This window comes from Pyrus communis, chromosome 1 (genome assembly GCF_963583255.1).
Source record: "Pyrus communis chromosome 1, drPyrComm1.1, whole genome shotgun sequence".
Classification (NCBI taxonomy): Eukaryota; Viridiplantae; Streptophyta; class Magnoliopsida; order Rosales; family Rosaceae; genus Pyrus; species Pyrus communis.
In genome coordinates this window covers 30,692,364-30,712,210 of record NC_084803.1, presented here as the reverse complement: position 1 = coordinate 30,712,210, position 19,847 = coordinate 30,692,364, and the positions used below count along the sequence as shown (strand labels likewise).

Below are 19,847 nucleotides of genomic sequence, written 5' to 3'. Positions count from 1 at the left end.
ATAAAAAAGGAATTCATTTTCCGTCATGCTTACTATGCTTTAAGAACAAAGGCATGGATGGTCCTATTCTAGGCTAGGTAAGGATAACATGGGTTAACAAAGAACATAGGCTAAACAAGGCTCAAAGGGGTTAAAACTTACAACAAATACGAAATATGGGAAGTAAGGCTATTTGGCTATGGTGGCAACTACACAACTTTATCTTGATATATGTTATGCAATTCAATGTCATGCTTTGAATGAAATGGATATAAGTTCTAGCATTTAGTTCTATCATGATACAATTGCATTCTAAGTAGCAACCAAGCAAGGAATAATGAGATCATGCAACAACTTTAGAAAACAAAGAATCACAGAAAATAACTCTCCAAAGAAGGTAATGGCTCGAGTCTCACAGGGTTGTAGCGTTTGTTTGAGTTCCTTCCTTCAAGCATGTCAAAAAAACGAATTTTTCTTTTATGATTGCATGTGAAGTCATACATTATAACCATAACCAAGCATATACCAAGAGTAAATCAAACTTTTCTCTATGTTTATAACTCTTTTTAACCGTCATGCAATTACAAACCAAATCCATGTCATTGTGTTGGAAGGTACCCTAAGACATAAACACACAAAAACGACTCAAAACACTCTTTTTAGGCTTTTTAAAACATGTTTTTCAAATTTTTATGTGATTTTCGGAGTTATAAAAACAAAACATACTAAAACACTCTAAAACAACTTAAAAACACCTTAAAACAGCAAGGAACAACATTTGAAGTTATGGGTGATAAAATCCCACGAATTTGCATCAAATATACTTAGTTACCCCCCCCCCCCCCCCACACTTAAATCAAACATTGTCCTCAATGTTTTAAGCATAGATTCACACAAAACATAAGTAAACACACAAACAACAACTAAACATACTAAACATGGCAGAATGTAATTAACAAAGAGAAGAGTTTAGGGACGCAAATCTGGTTATAGAGTGTAAATTTCATCTTCTCCTTGGTAATTGCATTGAGGCATTGATCATGGTGATTCCACAGGCTTACTCTTGAACTGGGCTGGAGGATTCTTTTGGTCTCCTCCAACTCGTTGATTTTCCTTTGTGCTACTCTTGAACTGGGCAGCAGGAATCTTTTTGGTCTTCCCCAAAGGTCTGAGCTTCCTCCTTTTATCTGTTTCTTTGTTCAATCTCTCCAATTCGTATTGAAGAGGGTTAGAGGATAGCTCAGCATTGCTTGTCTCTACATGCTTCAATGCCCTACTTTCACTTGCCTTACTTACTCCCCTTTGCAGAAGTGGTCCCTTCTCTGGAAGTGTATCAACCGTTGAAGATGACTACTCGAGAGCAACGCTAGGTAAGCAATCAGGAATAGATTCCAGGCAGTTGGCCCCAGAACAGAAGACTGACTCCAAGTGCCGGCTGATTGCTTCTTTTACTTTGCCATGCGAGTAAGAACAAGGACAAAGAAAAAGACAGGGAAAGAGCATGATATGAGATACTTTTGCTTTTGACCTTGATGATATGAGATACCTTTGCTTTTAACGAAGCAGTGAATGACTCAGCACACTTCAATCCGCCGTTTCCTCCTGGGTCATCTGTACTCCAGGCATCTGGTATCATCTTTGGGGAAGAAGAAAGAATTGAGTATTTCGAAAGGCTTTGCTGGGAGTGCGCCCTCAGAGGCGAGGGAGAGTTGGGCATTTTCTTCAGGTTTTCCTTGCCATAAAAGATGAAGGTCGACATATATAGAGATAATATCAAGTGGTGGTACTGTTCTTTTACCATTGTCGACAAACGTTTTGATCCCGCAAATCCGGCTTTTTGAAATAGCAGGCGCCTCTTCGATTTCTGAACGACGCCCCTTCGATTTCTGAGCAAACGCCCCTTTGCTTTCTGAACGACACGTAGTAGTGCGGATGCGGCTCCTTTTGACAAAGCTGCACGCGTCTTCTGAAAAGTAGAGAAAGCGTCGCCGGACTTTGCGCTTGTCGGCTAAAGATGTGTAGTTGCGATGATGGCCTCCACGTGTTTTCAGCTTTGTCAGAAATCTTTTGACAAAGTTGAACGCGTTTTCTGAAAAGCCGAGGGAGCGTCGCCTAACTTACGCCGGAAAATCCGGCTCTTTGAATCGGTGGACGCGTCGCCTTGGCTTTTATAGAGCTATCGATCACCGCCAACATACACACTCTGAAGATCTCCCATTCTTTGAAAATCATCTCCGGCCCTTTGAAAATTTACTCCCTCCACCCCTTCTCTTTGAACACTTTTGAAAAAAATGGCAAACTCATCGAACCTTAGCTTAGATTTGAGTCTCAGTGATAAGTCACATTTTGTATACGTTATATCTTCATTATTTGGCGTCTTTGTGATTGTTTTGGATTAAACTAGTTGCATTTTACCTTATTTGGTGTTAGTGTGCAGCAAGGGAGAAATTGGATCAATGGGAAGGCAAATGAAGTAAAAACATTCCAGAAAAGATGTGAAGTGTTAAGAAATGCGATTCGGCCATATTGGGTGATTCTAAACAAGGCAAAGTCATTGAAGTCAACTATGTGGTTCCAACACCAAAACATGCATTCATATGCATGTCACAACCTTGACCGTGTGTTCTCATGCAATCCCATCATTTTATGCACTTCTAAACACCAAACATACGGTCACATGCATGCTAACATACAGTCCGTGCGTCCCATGCCATTCCAACTATCTTTTGAGCCAAAAACATCCATTTCCATTACTTAATCCATTCAGCCACATCTTCACATGCATGATCCACATCCATTCCGTGCATTCCATTACATTTCTGCACTTCATCTTTGCAGAAATACACATGCACTTCAATTAAATAAAACCCATGCTTGCACCTTTCCCTTTTGTTATTCACCCATTATTCCAGAAAATCAATCATTCTTAGTCCATGCCGTGTGATCCCTTCTCCTTTCTAGATTTTTACAAAGCATTTTCTGGTGGTCCAAGTCACCTTTGCAGGTTCCACTCACTTGTGGCAGCAAGAGCATGTGCTTCTTTGAATACATTAACATTTCCTTGCAGATCATGTCCAGGCCGTGAGTCTACCATCTCAGAAACACAATCATTTCCATCACTTAAGCTCTGCCATCTGAGTTAAACAAAGCCAAGATCCAATCTGATTTTTGGGGACAGATTCTTTTCCATAAAACAAGTCTCATTGGACATAACAAGGGGCCGAAAGTTCCTTCTTCATTTTCAGTCCATTACACACTCTAAAACCTCCCCCATTTCACTCCATTCTCTGTCCATTTCTGTCCTAAGGGCAGAAACCATCCAAACCAAACCAATTTACTTCATCCGCACCACATTTGGAGAAGCAACACCAAGGAACTCTTCAAGGACTTCAACATCAGTTTTGCTTCAAGGGTTCATTCTTATCAATTCTATGTTCATTCATGTTTTATACTTTTATGTCAAATCTTTTGTAGACATGAATTGTAACTAAGCTTCCTCTAGGGATTCGATGTAACCTTGCAAAGTTTGCTATGTAATTAAGTTAGAATGCTCAGTTTGTCTACCTAGTTCTTGCTTCATTCCCTGTTATAATTGTGAATTTGTGAGTTGATTTGTATGCTTGATCTCCATTTGAGTTAACCACAAGTTATTTAGCCAAGATTAAAGCATACATCATGTCTAATATTGGTGGATTTGTGAATGAATGAAGGGAAAGCTTGGCAAACATCCTGCCGAGTGTTCCCTTTGGTTTAGTGAACGTTTCTTGTGAATTACATACTCTAGATTATGAACCAAAGTTGCACATCACAATTAGGTTCAAGATTAGAGACATTTGATCAAATCCACACATCATATGGTTGATCATATCCAAGTGAAACAAACTCAAGAAATTTGTAGATGAATGAGTATAAACCAACTTAACAAACATGGATTTAATTGAGCAATGGTGAAATCGAATCCCTAGTTTCATTTCCATTGATACTATCTCATTATATTGGTTGTTGATTCATTGATTTGTGTTTACTTCATTCTCTTATGCTTTCAAGTTACAACAACAAATCTGCATAGTTTGATTAGTTTGATTCAAATCTGCCTATTTAGACTAGTTTGATTCATTTCTTAGAGTTTTAAGCAAAACAAGTAGTTACATAGGTCCAATCAGTCCCTGTGGATTCGACACCCTTGCTTGTGCCATTATACTAAATATATTCTAGCATTAGGAAGGAAATATTCATCAACAAAAATGGCGCCGTTGCCGGGGACTGATTTCAGTCCCTTGTAATTGCTTGTTTGCTTGTTTGCTATTTTGATTAGTTTCAAGGTTAATAAATTGTCGATTTGATAACTGGAAGTTGGTTTAAGTTGCATATATTTCGTGAGTAGAGAGGAAGACCTTAGCCATTCCATTATCCATTGGTTTACATCAATTTGCTTTACAATCTGTTTTCTTTATAATCTGTCCATTTAATTGCATTTCGTCCAAATACAATTTCCCCCATATTTTGTTAAGTTTTAGGCTTAGAATCTGTCTTATCTTGTGTTTTGAAGCATTTTGAGTCAAGCTCAAACCTAATTTTCGTCCAAAATTGAGTTTAGTGTCAAAACTGCCCAATTTGTGTTTTTAGGCAGTTTTGAGAGTTTTTAGCTTGTTTTGAGTCTTGTGAATCTGTTTTGAGTCCTTTGAGTCCTTTCAAACGTTTTTAAGTTTGTTTTTGTTCATTTCATTGTTGTTGCTAGTAGATTTTCATTCACACTTGTGTTATTTTATTTCAGGTAGTATATGTCAAATAAACTTGTTGAGTTAGGCCAAAGAATTGAACGGTTGAAGGGCCACACTTTGGACAACTTTGTGCCATCAAGTTCATCCTTTAACCGTGAGGAAGAGGAAGGGAATTCACCTAGTTCAACAAGTAAAGAATCTGAGCAATTTAATTGGGAAAGAGAAGAAGAGATGGCGGGCAACGAAGATGAACTTCGAGCTTTGGAGGACTTTGCTCAACCAATCATACCAAATTCACCTTCATGCATCTTGCTGCCCACAGAAGCTAGAAACTATGATCTCAAATCTTCACATTTTCATATGTTTCCCTCATTTTATGGCTTACCTAATGAAGACCCTTTAGCTCATATTAAAGAGTTTTACAATGTTGTGAGTGGTTTACCTTTGCAGGGAGTAAGTGAAGCAAATTTGAGGATGAGAGTGTTTCCTTACACCTTGAAAGATAGGGCCAAGAGTTGGTTGATGACTCTAACACCAGGTTCCCTCACCACATGGGATGCCGTGGCTAAGAAGTTCTTGGAGAAGTTCTTTTCCACTCAAAAGACAGCCACATTAAGGGGACAAATCTTCAACTTCAAACAAGATGATGGAGAACCTTTCAATGAGTGTTGGGAGCGTTTTAAAGGCCTCTTGATACAATGTCCACACCATGGGTTACCTTTTCACTTACAAATGCAAATTTTCTATGATGGATTAACCCAAAATTGTCAATCAACTGTGGATAATGCAGCAGGTGGAGCATTGAAGAAAAAGAATGCTCAAGAGTCATATAACATTTATGAGATGTTGGGGTCTAATGCTCAACACAAAGATTTAAGGGGTAAGAAAGTTGGGGTCTATGAAACAAGTTCTAATCATGAGCTTTTGTTGCAGGTAGCTAACCTAGAAAGGAAGCTTGAATCCGTGCTCAACATGGTGCCAAAAGCTAATGAAGTGTGTGCCATTTGCAACATACCAAGCCATCCTACTCACCAATGTCCATCTAGGGAAGCTTACCCCGAGTATGTTCAAGAACAAGTGAACCTCATGAATTCTTACAACCAAAGACCAAGGAATGATATGTATTCCAATACATATAACCCGAGTTGGAGAGATCATCCCAATTTTTCATGGAAGAACAACAATCCAATCCAAAATTTCCAACCAAAACCTGCCACTACCCTTGAGGATACGGTTAAATTGTTAGCCCAAAACACCTTGCAATTCCAACATTCCACAAATAGCACACTTCAACAACATTCAGCCGCCCTAACCAAAATGGAGACACAATTGGGGCAGATTGCAGATGCCTTGAACCAAAGAGAGGTTGGGAAATTTCCAAGCCAACCCGTGATACTCCAAAGGAACCAAGAGCAAGCCAAAGCAATCACTACACTTAGAAGTGGTAAGGTTATTGATAATAGAGTTGGCAATGAAGTTACTAATGAATATGATCATGTGAATGCAGGTGTCACTCAAGGAGATAATGAGAAATCAATTGAGGAACCAAGCCATGCCACTTCCTCACTAGAAGCACCAAATCTTCACAAGGCTGAGAAACCATACACTCCACCAATACCATTCCCTGGAAGACTTGCCAAGAGCAAGCAGGATAAGTCATTCAAAGAAATTTTTGATATACTAAGCAAAGTGAATGTTAACTTACCTTTGCTTGATGTCATTAGGAACATGCCGGCATATGGGAAGTTCTTCAAGGAGTTAAACAGCTACAAAAGGAAGTATGGACCACATGAGAATGTAGTGGTGTCTGAGAATGTGAGTGCAGTTTTGCAAAGAAAACTTCCACCAAAGCTCAAGGATCCAGGCAGTTTCTCTATCAACATCACCATAGGGGACAAGAAAGTAGAGAAGGCAATGCTTGATTTGGGTGCTAGCATCAACTTAATGCCTTATTCAGTGTACCTTCAACTAGGTTTGGGAGATTTGAAAGCCACCACCATTTCATTACAACTTGCAGACAGATCCGTGAAATATCCAAGAGGTATAGTAGAAGATATTCTAGTTCAAGTTGATAAACTAATCTTGCCTGCAGATTTTGTAGTGTTGGACATGGAAGAAGCTCCTATACATGATCGTGAGTTGCCAATATTGCTTGGGAGACCTTTCATGGCCACGGCCAAGACCATCATTGATGTGCAAAATGGACTCCTCACTATGACAGTGTTAGGAGAGACAGTTCAATTCAAAGTGTTTGAATCTCTTTCTCATCCTTTGTCATCTCTTGATTGTTACGCCATTGATGTGCTTGATTCACTTGTATTCTCTAAGTTCTTGCAGGCACAATCGAATGAACCATTGCAAACTGTTTTGAGTCAATCTCAAGATGAGTTTGATGAGGAAGATGCACTCATGGAAGAAGTAGCTGCTTTGGAAGCATTAGCATTGTATCCTTTCAATGTTTCACCTCGTTTTGAGCCTTTAGAATCATCAATGTCACATCTAACTCCTTCTACTGTTAAAGCACCAAAACTTGAACTTAAACCACTTCCACCACATCTAAAATATGCATATCTAGCTGAATTTGAAACTCTTCCAATTATCATAGCTTCTGATCTCACCCCAAATGAAGAAGATAAACTAATTAGGGTGTTAAAAGAGTTCAAATCTGTTTTTGGTTGGTCTATTGCAGATATCAAGGGAATAAGCCCTACCATGTGCATGCATAGGATCCTTTTGGAGGAAGGAGCAAAATCAACCCGTGAGCCACAAAGAAGACTCAATCCACACATGAAGGAAGTTGTTAGGAATGAGGTGTTGAAATTGTTAGATGTGGGGATCATATATCCCATTTCTGATAGCAAATGGGTGAGTGCTATTCAGGTGGTGCCTAAGAAGGTGGGAATCACTGTGATGAGGAATGAAAACAATGAGCTTGTGACCACCAAGCCCACGGCCAGTTGGCGTGTTTGCACCGATTACAGGAAGTTGAATTCTAGCACTAGAAAAGATTACTTTCCTATGCCTTTCATAGATCAAATGCTTGAGAGATTGGCGGGTTACTCATACTATTGTTTTCTTGATGGTTACTCAGGTTACAATCAAATTGCAATCGCTCCGAAGGATCAAGAGAAAACAACCTTTACTTGCCCCTTTGGCACATTTGCATACCGTAGAATGCCTTTTGGACTTTGCAATGCTCCAGCAACATTCCAAAGATGCATGTTGGCCATCTTTTCTGACATGGTAGTGATAGAAGCATATTTAGGCGACTTACTTAGCTTGTTTTCGTGCATTTATATTGTTAATTCATAGTTGTTTTAGTCGTTTAAGCCATTTTCGTGTGTGTTTTAGGTTCATATGGCTAAGGAAGTAAAAAGATGCATTTTGGAGCATTTTGGAGCAAAATTGGACTTGGAATGGATAGCTTATGTTTGGAGCAAAAGGAATGGACGAAATTGAAGGATTCCTAATCCATTGCAGCCACATGCATTCACATGCATAAATCAGTCACATGCATCTCCCATCACCATATCAGATTTCCATCATATTCACATGCATTCCATCCTTTAAAACATTGCACATGCACTCCCTTTAATTAATTAAGCCACATGCACTCCCATCCATTTCATCATTGCAGCCAACACATGCTTTCACATGCATTTTCAGATTGTCCCCTTGCACATGCAGCCACATATTCATTGCACATGCAATTCCAACCCACATGCATCCTTTAATCATTCAAACATGCAGCCACATTCCCTCCTAGCTGTCATGTTCCCCCCATTTCACCTATAAATAAGCATTCATTCTCATTCATTCTCATTCACTCTTCCATATTCCAGAAATTCGTCAAAACCTCTCCACACCCTTGCAGCAGCCACCAAAACACTTTTCTCCTCCATTGCAGCCACTCCAACCACTCCCCAAACCATTCACACCATCAAACTATCCTTAGACCTTGTGCTACAACGAAGAGGAAGATAAGAGGGCCTAAACGTTCATACAATTCAAGTTTGAGTTGTTGGAATGTTTAGGTGTTTCTTTGATTTCAATGTTTAATTTCAATGCTCTTTGTTTTGTACGAATGAGGAATGGATGATAAGAGGGCTTAAACGTTCATACAATTCAAGTTTGAGTTGTTGGAATGTTTAGGTGTTTCTTTGATTCTCTTTGTTTTGTACCATGAGGAACTAAACCCCCCTTGGTTAGGGGGTGATTCGAATATATGTTTATGCTTGCATTTTGATTTGAATACTTCTAATTGCGTTTCATAAGTTGTGGATTCAATTCGTTTAGCTGTTTGATTGATAACTTATTTATGTATGTTCATTGAGAGTGCACACTTAATTTTCATGCATGAATATGACGCTAGAATATAAGTTAGTTTCACCTAATCGTTATGAACTTATATTCACAAGTAGTGGAGGTTGCTTATAAACAATCGCGTTAAATGAATTCTTGGCATAAGTTTCATGCAATCCATAGTAACGAATGCCTCGTCAACACTTATAATTTTCATAGAGCGTAATGATTTTTGCTTGTACCTCTTCTATGCATTCATGTTGAGGACTTGTGGGGAATGTTTTGAATTGTCGCATGCATCATCCAATTCAATAACGTTAGGAAGATTTGAAGGTTAATTAGTGCATCACGGTTAACTTGGGGTGTTGAGTATCATAGTTTATTGAAATGCAATTGGAAATCATTTTATTATGCAAGTATAACATGTATGGAGATGAACCCCTTAGCCATTCTATCATCCATTCATTCCATTCCATCAAATTCGTTTTACAATCTGTTTAGTTTATTAACTTGTTTTGTTATTTCAATTTTCGTATAAATCTAAATCCCCCTTTACTTTAATGTCCAATTTAGTTAGAAATCAATTTAGTTTGTGCTTTTAAGTGTTTTGATTCATTTTATTTCCCAATTTCGTCCAGATTCACCAAAGTGCTCAAAACTGCCCAGAAAGTGATTTTAAGGCAGTTTTGAGTGTTTTGGGTGATGTTTGAGTCTTTTGGTTTGTTTTAATGTTTTAAGTGTTTAGTTTTACATTCTTTGAGTTAGTTTAGTGTTTTATATTGTGTTTTTACGTTCTTGAGTCAAGTTATTACTTAATTTCGTCCAAATTTGTGTTTGTGCTCAAATCTGCCCAGAAAGTGGTTTTTAGGCAGATTTGAGTGTGTTTGTGTTGTTTTGAGTCTTTTGGTTTGTCTTAGTGTTTTAAAGTTTAGTTTTGCATTCTTTGAGTCTAGTATAGTGTTTCATATTGTTATTTTACGTTTTTGAGTCAAATCCAAGTGGTTAACAATCCCTCCTAATCCCCGGTCTAGAACGATCCCTACTTATACATATACTACAATTTGACGAAAAGAGGGTTTAATTTGTGTGCGTATAAATCTCGCATCAGGTAGAAAGGTTCATTGAGGTATTTATGGATGACTTCTCAGTGTTTGGTTCCTCTTTTGATGAATGTCTTAACCATCTATCGTTAGTACTTCAAAGATGTCAGGAAACAAATTTGGTTCTCAATTGGGAAAAGTGCCAATTTATGGTGAAACAAGGAATTGTGTTGGGGCATGTAATCTCTAGCAAAGGAATGGAGGTAGACAAAGCCAAAATTGACGTCATCACCAATATGGTAGCCCCCACCACTGTGAAGGGAGTAAGAAGTTTTTTGGGCCATGCAGGTTTTTATCGTCGTTTCATTAAGAACTTTTCAATGATCACCCGTCCATTATGCAATCTGTTAGCTAAAGATGTTGTATTTCATTTTGATAAGGCTTGTATGGATGCATTCAATACTTTGAAAAATGAACTAACCTCGGCCCCTATTATTATGGCACCAGATTGGTCGTTACCTTTTGAATTAATGTGTGATGCCTCTGACTATGCTGTTGGTGCAGTTTTAGGGCAAAGGGTGAACAAGCTTCCACATGTGATCTACTATGCAAGCCGGACTCTACATGATGCTCAACTTAACTATTCCACAACTGAAAAGGAGTTGCTTGCTGTTGTTTTTGCCTTAGAAAAGTTTAGGTCATATCTTGTGGGATCTAAAGTTATTGTGTTTTCTGATCATGCAGCCATTAGGTATTTGATGACAAAGAAGGATGCTAAACCACGCTTGATTAGATGGATACTCTTACTACAAGAGTTTGACTTGGAAATTCGAGATAAGAAGGGCAGTGATAATGTTGTGGCTGACCATTTGTCCAGGCTTAATGAAAACCATGGAGTGGGACAACCTTTGCCCCTAAATGAATCATTTCCAGATGAACAACTCTTTGTTGTTCAAGAAAAAAAACCATGGTATGCGGACTTTGTGAATTATCTTGCCTGTGGTATAATGAGAAATGACCTTTCTTTTCAGGAAAAAAAGAAGTTCCTTGCCATGGTGAAGCACTACGTTTGGGACGAACCATATTTGTTTAAATACTGCCCTGATCAAATCATTAGGCGATGTGTCCCAGAGAGTGAGCAACAAAGCATTCTAACATTTAGCCATACATTGGCGTGTGGAGGACATTTTGGTGCCAAAAAGACATCTCTAAAGGTTTTACAATCTGGTTTCTTTTGGCCTACTTTATTCAAAGATGCGTTTGATTTTTGCTCTAAGTGTGATAGGTGCCAGAAGATGGGGAACATTAGTCGAAGAAATGAAATGCCATTGAACAACATTTTGGTAGTGGAGCTCTTTGATGTTTGGGGAATTGACTTCATGGGACCATTTCCATCCTCCTTTGGCTGTTTATACATATTAGTGGCAGTGGATTACGTATCCAAATGGGTTGAAGCCATTGCTACAAGAACTAATGATCATAAGGTTGTGTTGAATTTTCTTAAAGATGTGATTTTTTGTAGGTTTGGAACCCCAAGAGCTATTATTAGTGATGGTGGCAGCCATTTCTGCAACAAACCCTTTGAATCCTTGATGAAGAAGTACAATATCAACCACAAAGTGGCAACCCCGTACCATCCTCAAACCTCAGGACAAGTGGAGATTAGCAATAGGGAGATCAAGAACATCTTGATGAAGACCGTGAGCCCTACAAGGAAGGATTGGTCATTGAGGTTGAATGATGCACTATGGGCATATAGAACAGCATACAAGACCCCTATTGGCATGAGTCCTTATCGCCTTGTGTTTGGGAAAGCTTGTCATTTGCCAATGGAGCTTGAACACCGTGCATATTGGGCCATCAAGAAGTTCAACTTTGATTACAAGGATGCTGGAATAGCAAGGAAGCTCCAACTTAATGAGTTGGAAGAGCTTAGAAATGAGGCATATGAGAATGCCAAAATCTACAAGGAACGGACTAAGCTCTATCATGACAAGGCCATCCTAAGGAAGGAGTTTCACCAAGGTATGAAAGTACTTTTGTATGACTCACGTTTGAGACTTTTTCCAGGAAAACTGAAGTCTAGGTGGGTGGGACCATTCAAAGTACTGCAAACATTTCCCCATGGAACTGTGGAGATAGAGAACATGAAGAATGGCACTTCTTTTAAAGTCAATGGGCAGCGATTGAAACCATATTTGGAGAAAGTAGAGGAGAAGCCAGTGTATCAAGTTGTAGATTTTCTTGAGTTTACAACACCATGAACAAACTACCATGTCTTGCCTAGACATTAAATAAAGCGCTTGCTAGGAGGCAACCTAGTGTGGTTTGTGTTCTTTCCTTATTTTGTGTTTATGTTATTTCCATTCCATATTCTTTGCCTATTTACTTTGCATACAATTTTAAGCATCGAGGACAATGCTTAGGTTAGGTTTGGGGGTGTGGGATGGAAAGTTTGTGTTTGTATTTGTTTTATGTGTTAGTTTGGTTAAGAGTGTTTTGCTTTTATTTTGTTCAATTATGTGGGTTTGTTTTAGTTAAGTGTGCTTTGCTTACTAATATGAATGTACATGAGGGTTATGTTTGAAAATAAACGATTGGGTTGCTATGAAAAAGTGTGCATCTTGTTGTCATGTATAAAGCTTTAACTCTTGGAATTATGATGATAGAGGTACCATACTTAAATTCTGGAAGAAGAATAGTGGAGACTACCCTAGTGAGTTATTTTGAGCCTAATTGCTTCTTTGAGAGGGTTTAAAGTGTTTCTACTCCTATCTTTTTCTTTCAATTTCACTCTAAATGATCTCATTACTTCTATTTTGTTTGGATACTAAGAATCATTCTCCTTTGCAGATACCATGTGTTTAGTGTCATTCAGGAATGAACTCAATGAGATGATGTTAGGCTATGTATGTTTAACTACTAAAAGGCTTAAATCCTACCCATTTGTGTGCTCCATTCACCCAACCAAACACTTTAGCCTAATTCTTTCATCACCCACACCATAATCTACCCATTCTAGCCCATTACAAGCCATACCTTATAGTTTGGGGAAATACCAATGTGATGAAAACCAAGGGCAGATTGAGTTATAAAGCAAGATTGTGGCGTGTACCGAAGATACGTTATATCTTCATTATTTGGCGTCTTTGTGATTGTTTTGGATTAAACTAGTTGCATTTTACCTTATTTGGTGTTAGTGTGCAGCAAGGGAGAAATTGGATCAATGGGAAGGCAAATGAAGTAAAAACATTCCAGAAAAGATGTGAAGTGTTAAGAAATGCGATTCGGCCATATTGGGTGATTCTAAACAAGGCAAAGTCATTGAAGTCAACTATGTGGTTCCAACACCAAAACATGCATTCATATGCATGTCACAACCTTGACCGTGTGTTCTCATGCAATCCCATCATTTTATGCACTTCTAAACACCAAACATACGGTCACATGCATGCTAACATCCAGTCCGTGCGTCCCATGCCATTCCAACTCCCTTTTGAGCCAAAAACATCCATTTCCATTACTTAATCCATTCAGCCACATCTTCACATGCATGATCCACATCCATTCCGTGCATTCCATTACATTTCTGCACTTCATCTTTGCAGAAATACACATGCACTTCAATTAAATAAAACCCATGCTTGCACCTTTCCCTTTTGTTATTCACCCATTATTCCAGAAAATCAATCATTCTTAGTCCATGCCGTGTGATCCCTTCTCCTTTCCAGATTTTTACAAAGCATTTTCTGGTGGTCCAAGTCACCTTTGCAGGTTCCACTCACTTGTGGCAGCAAGAGCATGTGCTTCTTTGAATACATTAACATTTCCTTGCAGATCATGTCCAGGCCGTGAGTCTACCATCTCAGAAACACAATCATTTCCATCACTTAAGCTCTGCCATCTAAGTTAAACAAAGCCAAGATCCAATCTGATTTTTGGGGACAGATTCTTTTCCATAAAACAAGTCTCATTGGACATAACAAGGGGCCGAAAGTTCCTTCTTCATTTTCAGTCCATTACACACTCTAAAACCTCCCCCATTTCACTCCATTCTCTGTCCATTTCTGTCCTAAGGGCAGAAACCATCCAAACCAAACCAATTTACTTCATCCGCACCACATTTGGAGAAGCAACACCAAGGAACTCTTCAAGGACTTCAACATCAGTTTTGCTTCAAGGGTTCATTCTTATCAATTCTATGTTCATTCATGTTTTATACTTTTATGTCAAATCTTTTGTAGACATGAATTGTAACTAAGCTTCCTCTAGGGATTCGATGTAACCTTGCAAAGTTTGCTATGTAATTAAGTTAGAATGTTCAGTTTGTCTACCTAGTTCTTGCTTCATTCTCTGTTATAATTGTGAATTTGTGAGTTGATTTGTATGCTTGATCTCCATTTGAGTTAACCACAAGTTATTTAGCCAAGATTAAAGCATACATCATGTCTAATATTGGTGGATTTGTGAATGAATGAAGGGAAAGCTTGGTAAACATCCTGCCGAGTGTTCCCTTTGGTTTAGTGAACGTTTCTTGTGCATTACATACTCTAGATTATGAACCAAAGTTGCACATCACAATTAGGTTCAAGATTAGAGACATTTGATCAAATCCACACATCATATGGTTGATCATATCCAAGTGAAACAAACTCAAGAAATTTGTAGATGAATGAGTCTAAACCAACTTAACAAACATGGATTTAATTGAGCAATGGTGAAATCGAATCCCTAGTTTCATTTCCATTGATACTATCTCATTATATTGGTTGTTGATTCATTGATTTGTGTTTACTTCATTCTCTTATGCTTTCAAGTTACAACAACAAATCTGCATAGTTTGATTAGTTTGATTCAAATCTGCCTATTTAGACTAGTTTGATTCATTTATTAGAGTTTTAAGCAAAACAAGTAGTTACATAGGTCCAATCAGTCCCTGTGGATTCGACACCCTTGCTTGTGCCATTATACTAAATATATTCTAGCATTAGGAAGGAAATATTCATCAACACTCAGCAGCGATCCGGTTGCGCCCCGTCAAGGTAATGTATGGCGCCCTTCTTTTTTATCTTCTAACGGTCTTCTTACAGGTGAAGACTCCGTGATGCAGGACGCCACAACAGCTACAATAGTAGCTAGGAACCTCCTTACTCCACTACTTGTGAATATAAGTTCGTAACTATTAGGTGAAACTCACTTATATTCTAGCGTCATATTCATGCATGAAAATGAAGCGCGCATTCTCAATAAACATACATAAATAAGTTATCAATCAAATGGTTAAACAAATTGAATCCACAACTTATGAAACGCAATTAGAAGTAATCAAATCAAAATGCAAGCATAAACATATATTTCGAATTTCCTCATAACTTTGAAATCAGAGAAACACCTAAACATTCCAACAACTCAAACTTGAATTGTATGAACGTTTAGGCACTCTTCTCTTCCATTCCTCATACGTACAAAACAAAGAGAATTGAATTTAAACATTGAAATCAAAGAAACACCTAAACATTCCAACAACTCAAACTTGAATTGTATGAACGTTTAGGCCCTCTTATCTTTCTCTTCGTTGTAGCACAAGGTCTAAGGATAGTTTGATGGTGTGAATGGTTTGGGGAGTGGTGAAAATGGAAGGATGGTGTTTGGATTGTAAGGGAGGGCACGGCACAAGGGAGTTTTGATGTCTACATTCTGAAATGTGGAAGGATTTTGTGATTGAAATGTGTATGAATGAGTGTGTGTGAATGTTGTGTGAAGTGTGTATGGTTTTTATAGGGAGATGAATGGATGGGAGAGGGAACATGACAGCTAGGTTAAGTGAATGCATGTGCAAAACAGCTAGGATGGCTGAAATTGTAAGGGGAATGCATGTGCAATGTTGGAAATCTGATGGGAGAAAGGTGGATGCATGTGTTGGCTGATTTAAAGAAAGTGAGGGAATGATGAAAGGGGAAACATGACAGCTAGGATGAATGCATGTGGAGTGCATGTGCAAAGTTTTAAAGGATGGAATGCATGTGAATATGCTAGAAATCTGATGGGAATGAATGATTAAATGTGAATGGCTGATTAGAATCTAGGGTGCATGTTGATGCGAGAATTATACGCACACAAATTAAACCCTCTTTTTGACAATTGTAGTAAGTATGTAAGTAGGGATCGTTCTGGACCGGGGATTAGGAGGGATTGTTAATCACTTGGATTTGACTCAAAAACGCTAAAAAACACAATCTAAAACACTATACTAGACTCAAAGAATGCAAAACTAAACTTTAAAACACTAAGACAAACCAAAGACTCAAAATGCTTTAAAGCATAAACTAAATTGATTTCTAACTAAATTGAACAATAAGGTAAAGGGGGATTTAGGTTTTGATTAAACTAAATGACAGATTGTAAATTAAAGCATAAGGAAATGAAGTAAACACAAAATGAATGAATCAACAGCTAATAAAAAGAGATAGCACAAATGGAGATGAAGCTAGAGATTCGATTTCACCATTGCTAAGCCAAGTCCATGCTTGTTAAGTCAGATTATACTCATTCCTCTACTTATTTCTTGGGTTTGTTTCACTTAGATATGATCAGCCATATGATGTGTGGATTTGATCAAATGTCTCTAATCATGAGCCTAATTGTGATGTGCAACTTTGGTTCCTAATCAAGACTATGTAGTGCACAAGAAACTTTCACAAAACCAAAGGAAACACTCGGCAGGATGTTTGCAAAACATTCCCTTCATTCATTCACATATCTACCAAGATTATGCATGATGTGTGCTTTAATCTTGGCTAAACAACCTGTGGTTAATTCAAATGATGATCAAGCATTAAAATCAACACACTAAGTCACAATTAAATCGGAGAATGAAACAAGAAATAGATAGATTAAATGAGAATTCCGAATTAACTACATGGCAATCTTGCAAGGCTACATCGAATCCCTAGAGAGAGATTAGTTACACTTCATGTTTACAAAAGGTTTGACATAAAAATATATAACATGAGTGAACATAGGATTAAGAAGAAAGAACCCTTGAAGCAAAACTGATGTCGAAATCCTTTAAGAAATGGGAGAGTGTATCTAATGGAATGAAGCCGAGAGGAAGTTCCTCATGGTACAAAACAAAGAGAATCAAAGAAACACCTAAACATTCCAACAACTCAAACTTGAATTGTATGAACGTTTAGGCCCTCTTATCTTCCTCTTCGTCGTAGCACAAGGTCTAAGGGATGTTGTTGGTGTGTTGAATGGATTGGGGAATTATGGAAATGGATGAGGAGTGGTGTTTGGATTATAAGGGAATGGTAGCTCAAGGTAATGAGGGAAGATTGGATGTGTTTGTGATGTGTTGTGTATGAAAATGAGATGTGATTTTTGTGTATGAATGCATGGGTTTTTATAGGGGGAATGGGAGAATATGTGGGTGATTGTTTAAGAGTGAATGTGGTTGTTATGATTGAGAGTGCATGTGGATGAAATGATGAAGTAGGAAGGTGGAAATGCATGTGTATGTGGGTGATTGTTTAAGAGTGAATGTGGTTGTTATGATTGAGAGTGCATGTGGATGAAATGATGAAGTAGGAAGGTGGAAATGCATGTGTTGAATTGGTGGTGCAATGATGAAAGAGTAAGTGCATGTGTGTGTGAATGGTGGTGCAATGATGAAAGAGTAAGTGCATGTGTGTGTGAATGGTGTTTCTTGATGGTTTTGGGGTTGTGATGCATGTGAATGCATGTGGCTAAGGGTTGTTGATTGGGCTAGAGGTTTTGCATGGCTCAAAGGATTGTTTGATTGGGCTAGGCCCTTTGTTTTATGTCCAAAGTGCATACAAGGCTTTCAAATTCGTCCAACACTTTGGCTCCAAGCATATGCTATCCATTCCAAGCCCAATTTTGCTCCAAAATGCTCCAAAATGCATCTTTTTGCTTCCTTAGCCATATGAACCTAAAAACACACGAAAATGGCTTCAACTACTAAAACAATTATGAATTAACAACATAGATGCACGAAAACAAGCTAAGTAAGTCGCCTAAATATGATCCTATCACATGTGGGTTAGAAATGCATGTGGGTGAATGTTTGAATGATTAAAGGGGAAACATGACAGCTAGGTTGGTTGGTGGCTGCCATGGAGGTGTGGAATGATGGAATTGCACAAGGGGAATGCATGTGCACGGTTTTGGTGTGGAGAAATGATTATGGATGCATGTGTTGAATGATTTCTTGGTGAGGGATGTGGAGTGGCTGGAATGATGAAAGAAAAAAGGGTGCATGTGGGTTAATTAATTAAAGGGAGTGCATGTGCAATGTTGTTATTGGTGCAATGATGGAGGAACAAGTGCATGTGGCTGAAATGTGGAAGGTGTGTGGCTACTTCAAGTAGGAATCCTTGTGACATCAACTCTTCAATTTCGTCCATTCCTTTTGCTCCAAGTATAAGTTATCCCTTCCAATTCCAATTTTGCTCCAAAATGCATCTTTTTGCTTCCTTAGCCACATGAACCTAAAAACACACGAAAATGGCTTAAACGCCAAAAACAACTATGAATTAACAATATAAATGCACGAAAACAAGCTAAGTAAGTCGCCTAAATATGCTCCTATCAATGATAAGTGAATGATATGTGGTGAATGGTTTAAGTGTTTAAAATAGGGAACAAAGCCCTTCCTTGCATGGCAAGGAAGGGAGACACAAGGAAACACACGACAATGTCCTATGGTTGCAAGGAATGTTGTTTTTGTGTTCTAAAATGCGTAGGAGTCTTCAATGATGCTCAAACACGAGGTCTTTTAGGATTTAACTTTCCTACTTCAAGTCTTCAATTTCGTCCATCCTCTTGGCTCCAAGCATATGATATCCATTCCAATCTCTAATTTGCTCCAAAAGGCTCCAAAAGGCATCCTTTTGCATACCTTGCCCTTAGAACCTACAAACACACGAAAATAGCTTAAAGTACTAAAATAACTAAAGAAACATAACGTAAATGCACGAGAACAAGCCATTTAAGTCGCATGAATATGCTCCTATCATGAGATCATATCTAAACATGCTTATTAACTCCAGAAATTGCCTTCTTTGTGATACATATATGTGAGCGTTCGTTTTCATGTTTACATCAATCTTCTCACATATAACTAGATTAGGGTGTGTAGTTAGAAAATCTGAGGGAAAATTGAGTGCATATCTTGTGAGGAATTGAGCAAATTCTCTAAGGCATGTTACTACATTCAAAACATGGTTTTAAATGCTTAATTGTGAACTAGTATGTGGTGACTATGATTAAGAATGTACTTAAGTGTGAAGATGACTAAAATCTGTGGGAATGATGATTTTTAACATGTCATGTGCATTGGAAATCCCTGAGGTAAATGTTGGAAGGTTTAGGTTGTGTTTTGTTCGTTTTGTCTAGTTTTGTGTTCTTTTGTTGTTTTGTTTTGCTCGAGGACTAGCAAAAGCTAAGTGTGGGGGAATTTGATAGGAGCATATTTAGGCGACTTTGTTGGCTTGTTCTTGTGCATTTACGTTGTTATTTCTTAGTTCTTTAAGTCTTTTAAGCCATTTTCGTATGTTTTCAGGTTCTAAGGGCTAAAGGAGCAAAGAAGTGCATTTTGGAGCCTTTTGGAGCGCTTTTGGGCTAAGGATGGATAGCTTATGCTTGGAGCCAAAGCATTGGACGAAATTGAAAACCAAGTGAGCCTAGAATCGAAGGAAGAAGGAGGAATCAAGAATTGGAAACTAGTTTCCATTATGGGGAGTTTCTATTCTTGAAAGGTTTCCAATTATGCAAGTTTCCA

At 38.2% G+C, this 19,847-nt stretch overlaps 1 protein-coding gene and 1 non-coding gene across 2 annotated transcripts; one reads left to right on the top strand and one right to left on the bottom strand.

Annotated features, from left to right (window-relative positions):
• Positions 1–5,305: 5,305 nt before the first annotated feature.
• LOC137720231 (small nucleolar RNA R71) lies at positions 5,306–5,416 on the bottom strand. The gene has a single exon (XR_011066475.1). It is a non-coding gene; the product is annotated as a small nucleolar RNA R71 (small nucleolar RNA).
• Positions 5,417–7,109: 1,693 nt separating this feature from the next.
• Positions 7,110–12,926, top strand: LOC137725759 (uncharacterized). Its single transcript, XM_068464544.1, has 6 exons — positions 7,110–7,167; positions 7,390–7,569; positions 10,460–10,654; positions 10,856–11,218; positions 11,465–11,774; positions 12,896–12,926. The coding sequence occupies exons 1-6, from the start codon at positions 7,110–7,112 to the stop codon at positions 12,924–12,926; spliced, it is 1,137 nt and encodes a 378-aa protein (XP_068320645.1).
• The last annotated feature ends 6,921 nt before the right edge of the window (positions 12,927–19,847 follow it).

Coding starts and splice junctions, on each gene's coding strand:
- LOC137725759 (XM_068464544.1), top strand. CDS start 7,110: ATGGAAGAAGTAGCTGCTTTGGAAGCATTAGCATTGTATCCTTTCAAT. Junction 10,655..10,855: donor ACATGTGATCTACTATGCAA/GCCGGACTCTAC, acceptor TCTTACTACAAG/AGTTTGACTTGGAAATTCGA. Junction 11,219..11,464: donor ATTTAGCCATACATTGGCGT/GTGGAGGACATT, acceptor TATACATATTAG/TGGCAGTGGATTACGTATCC.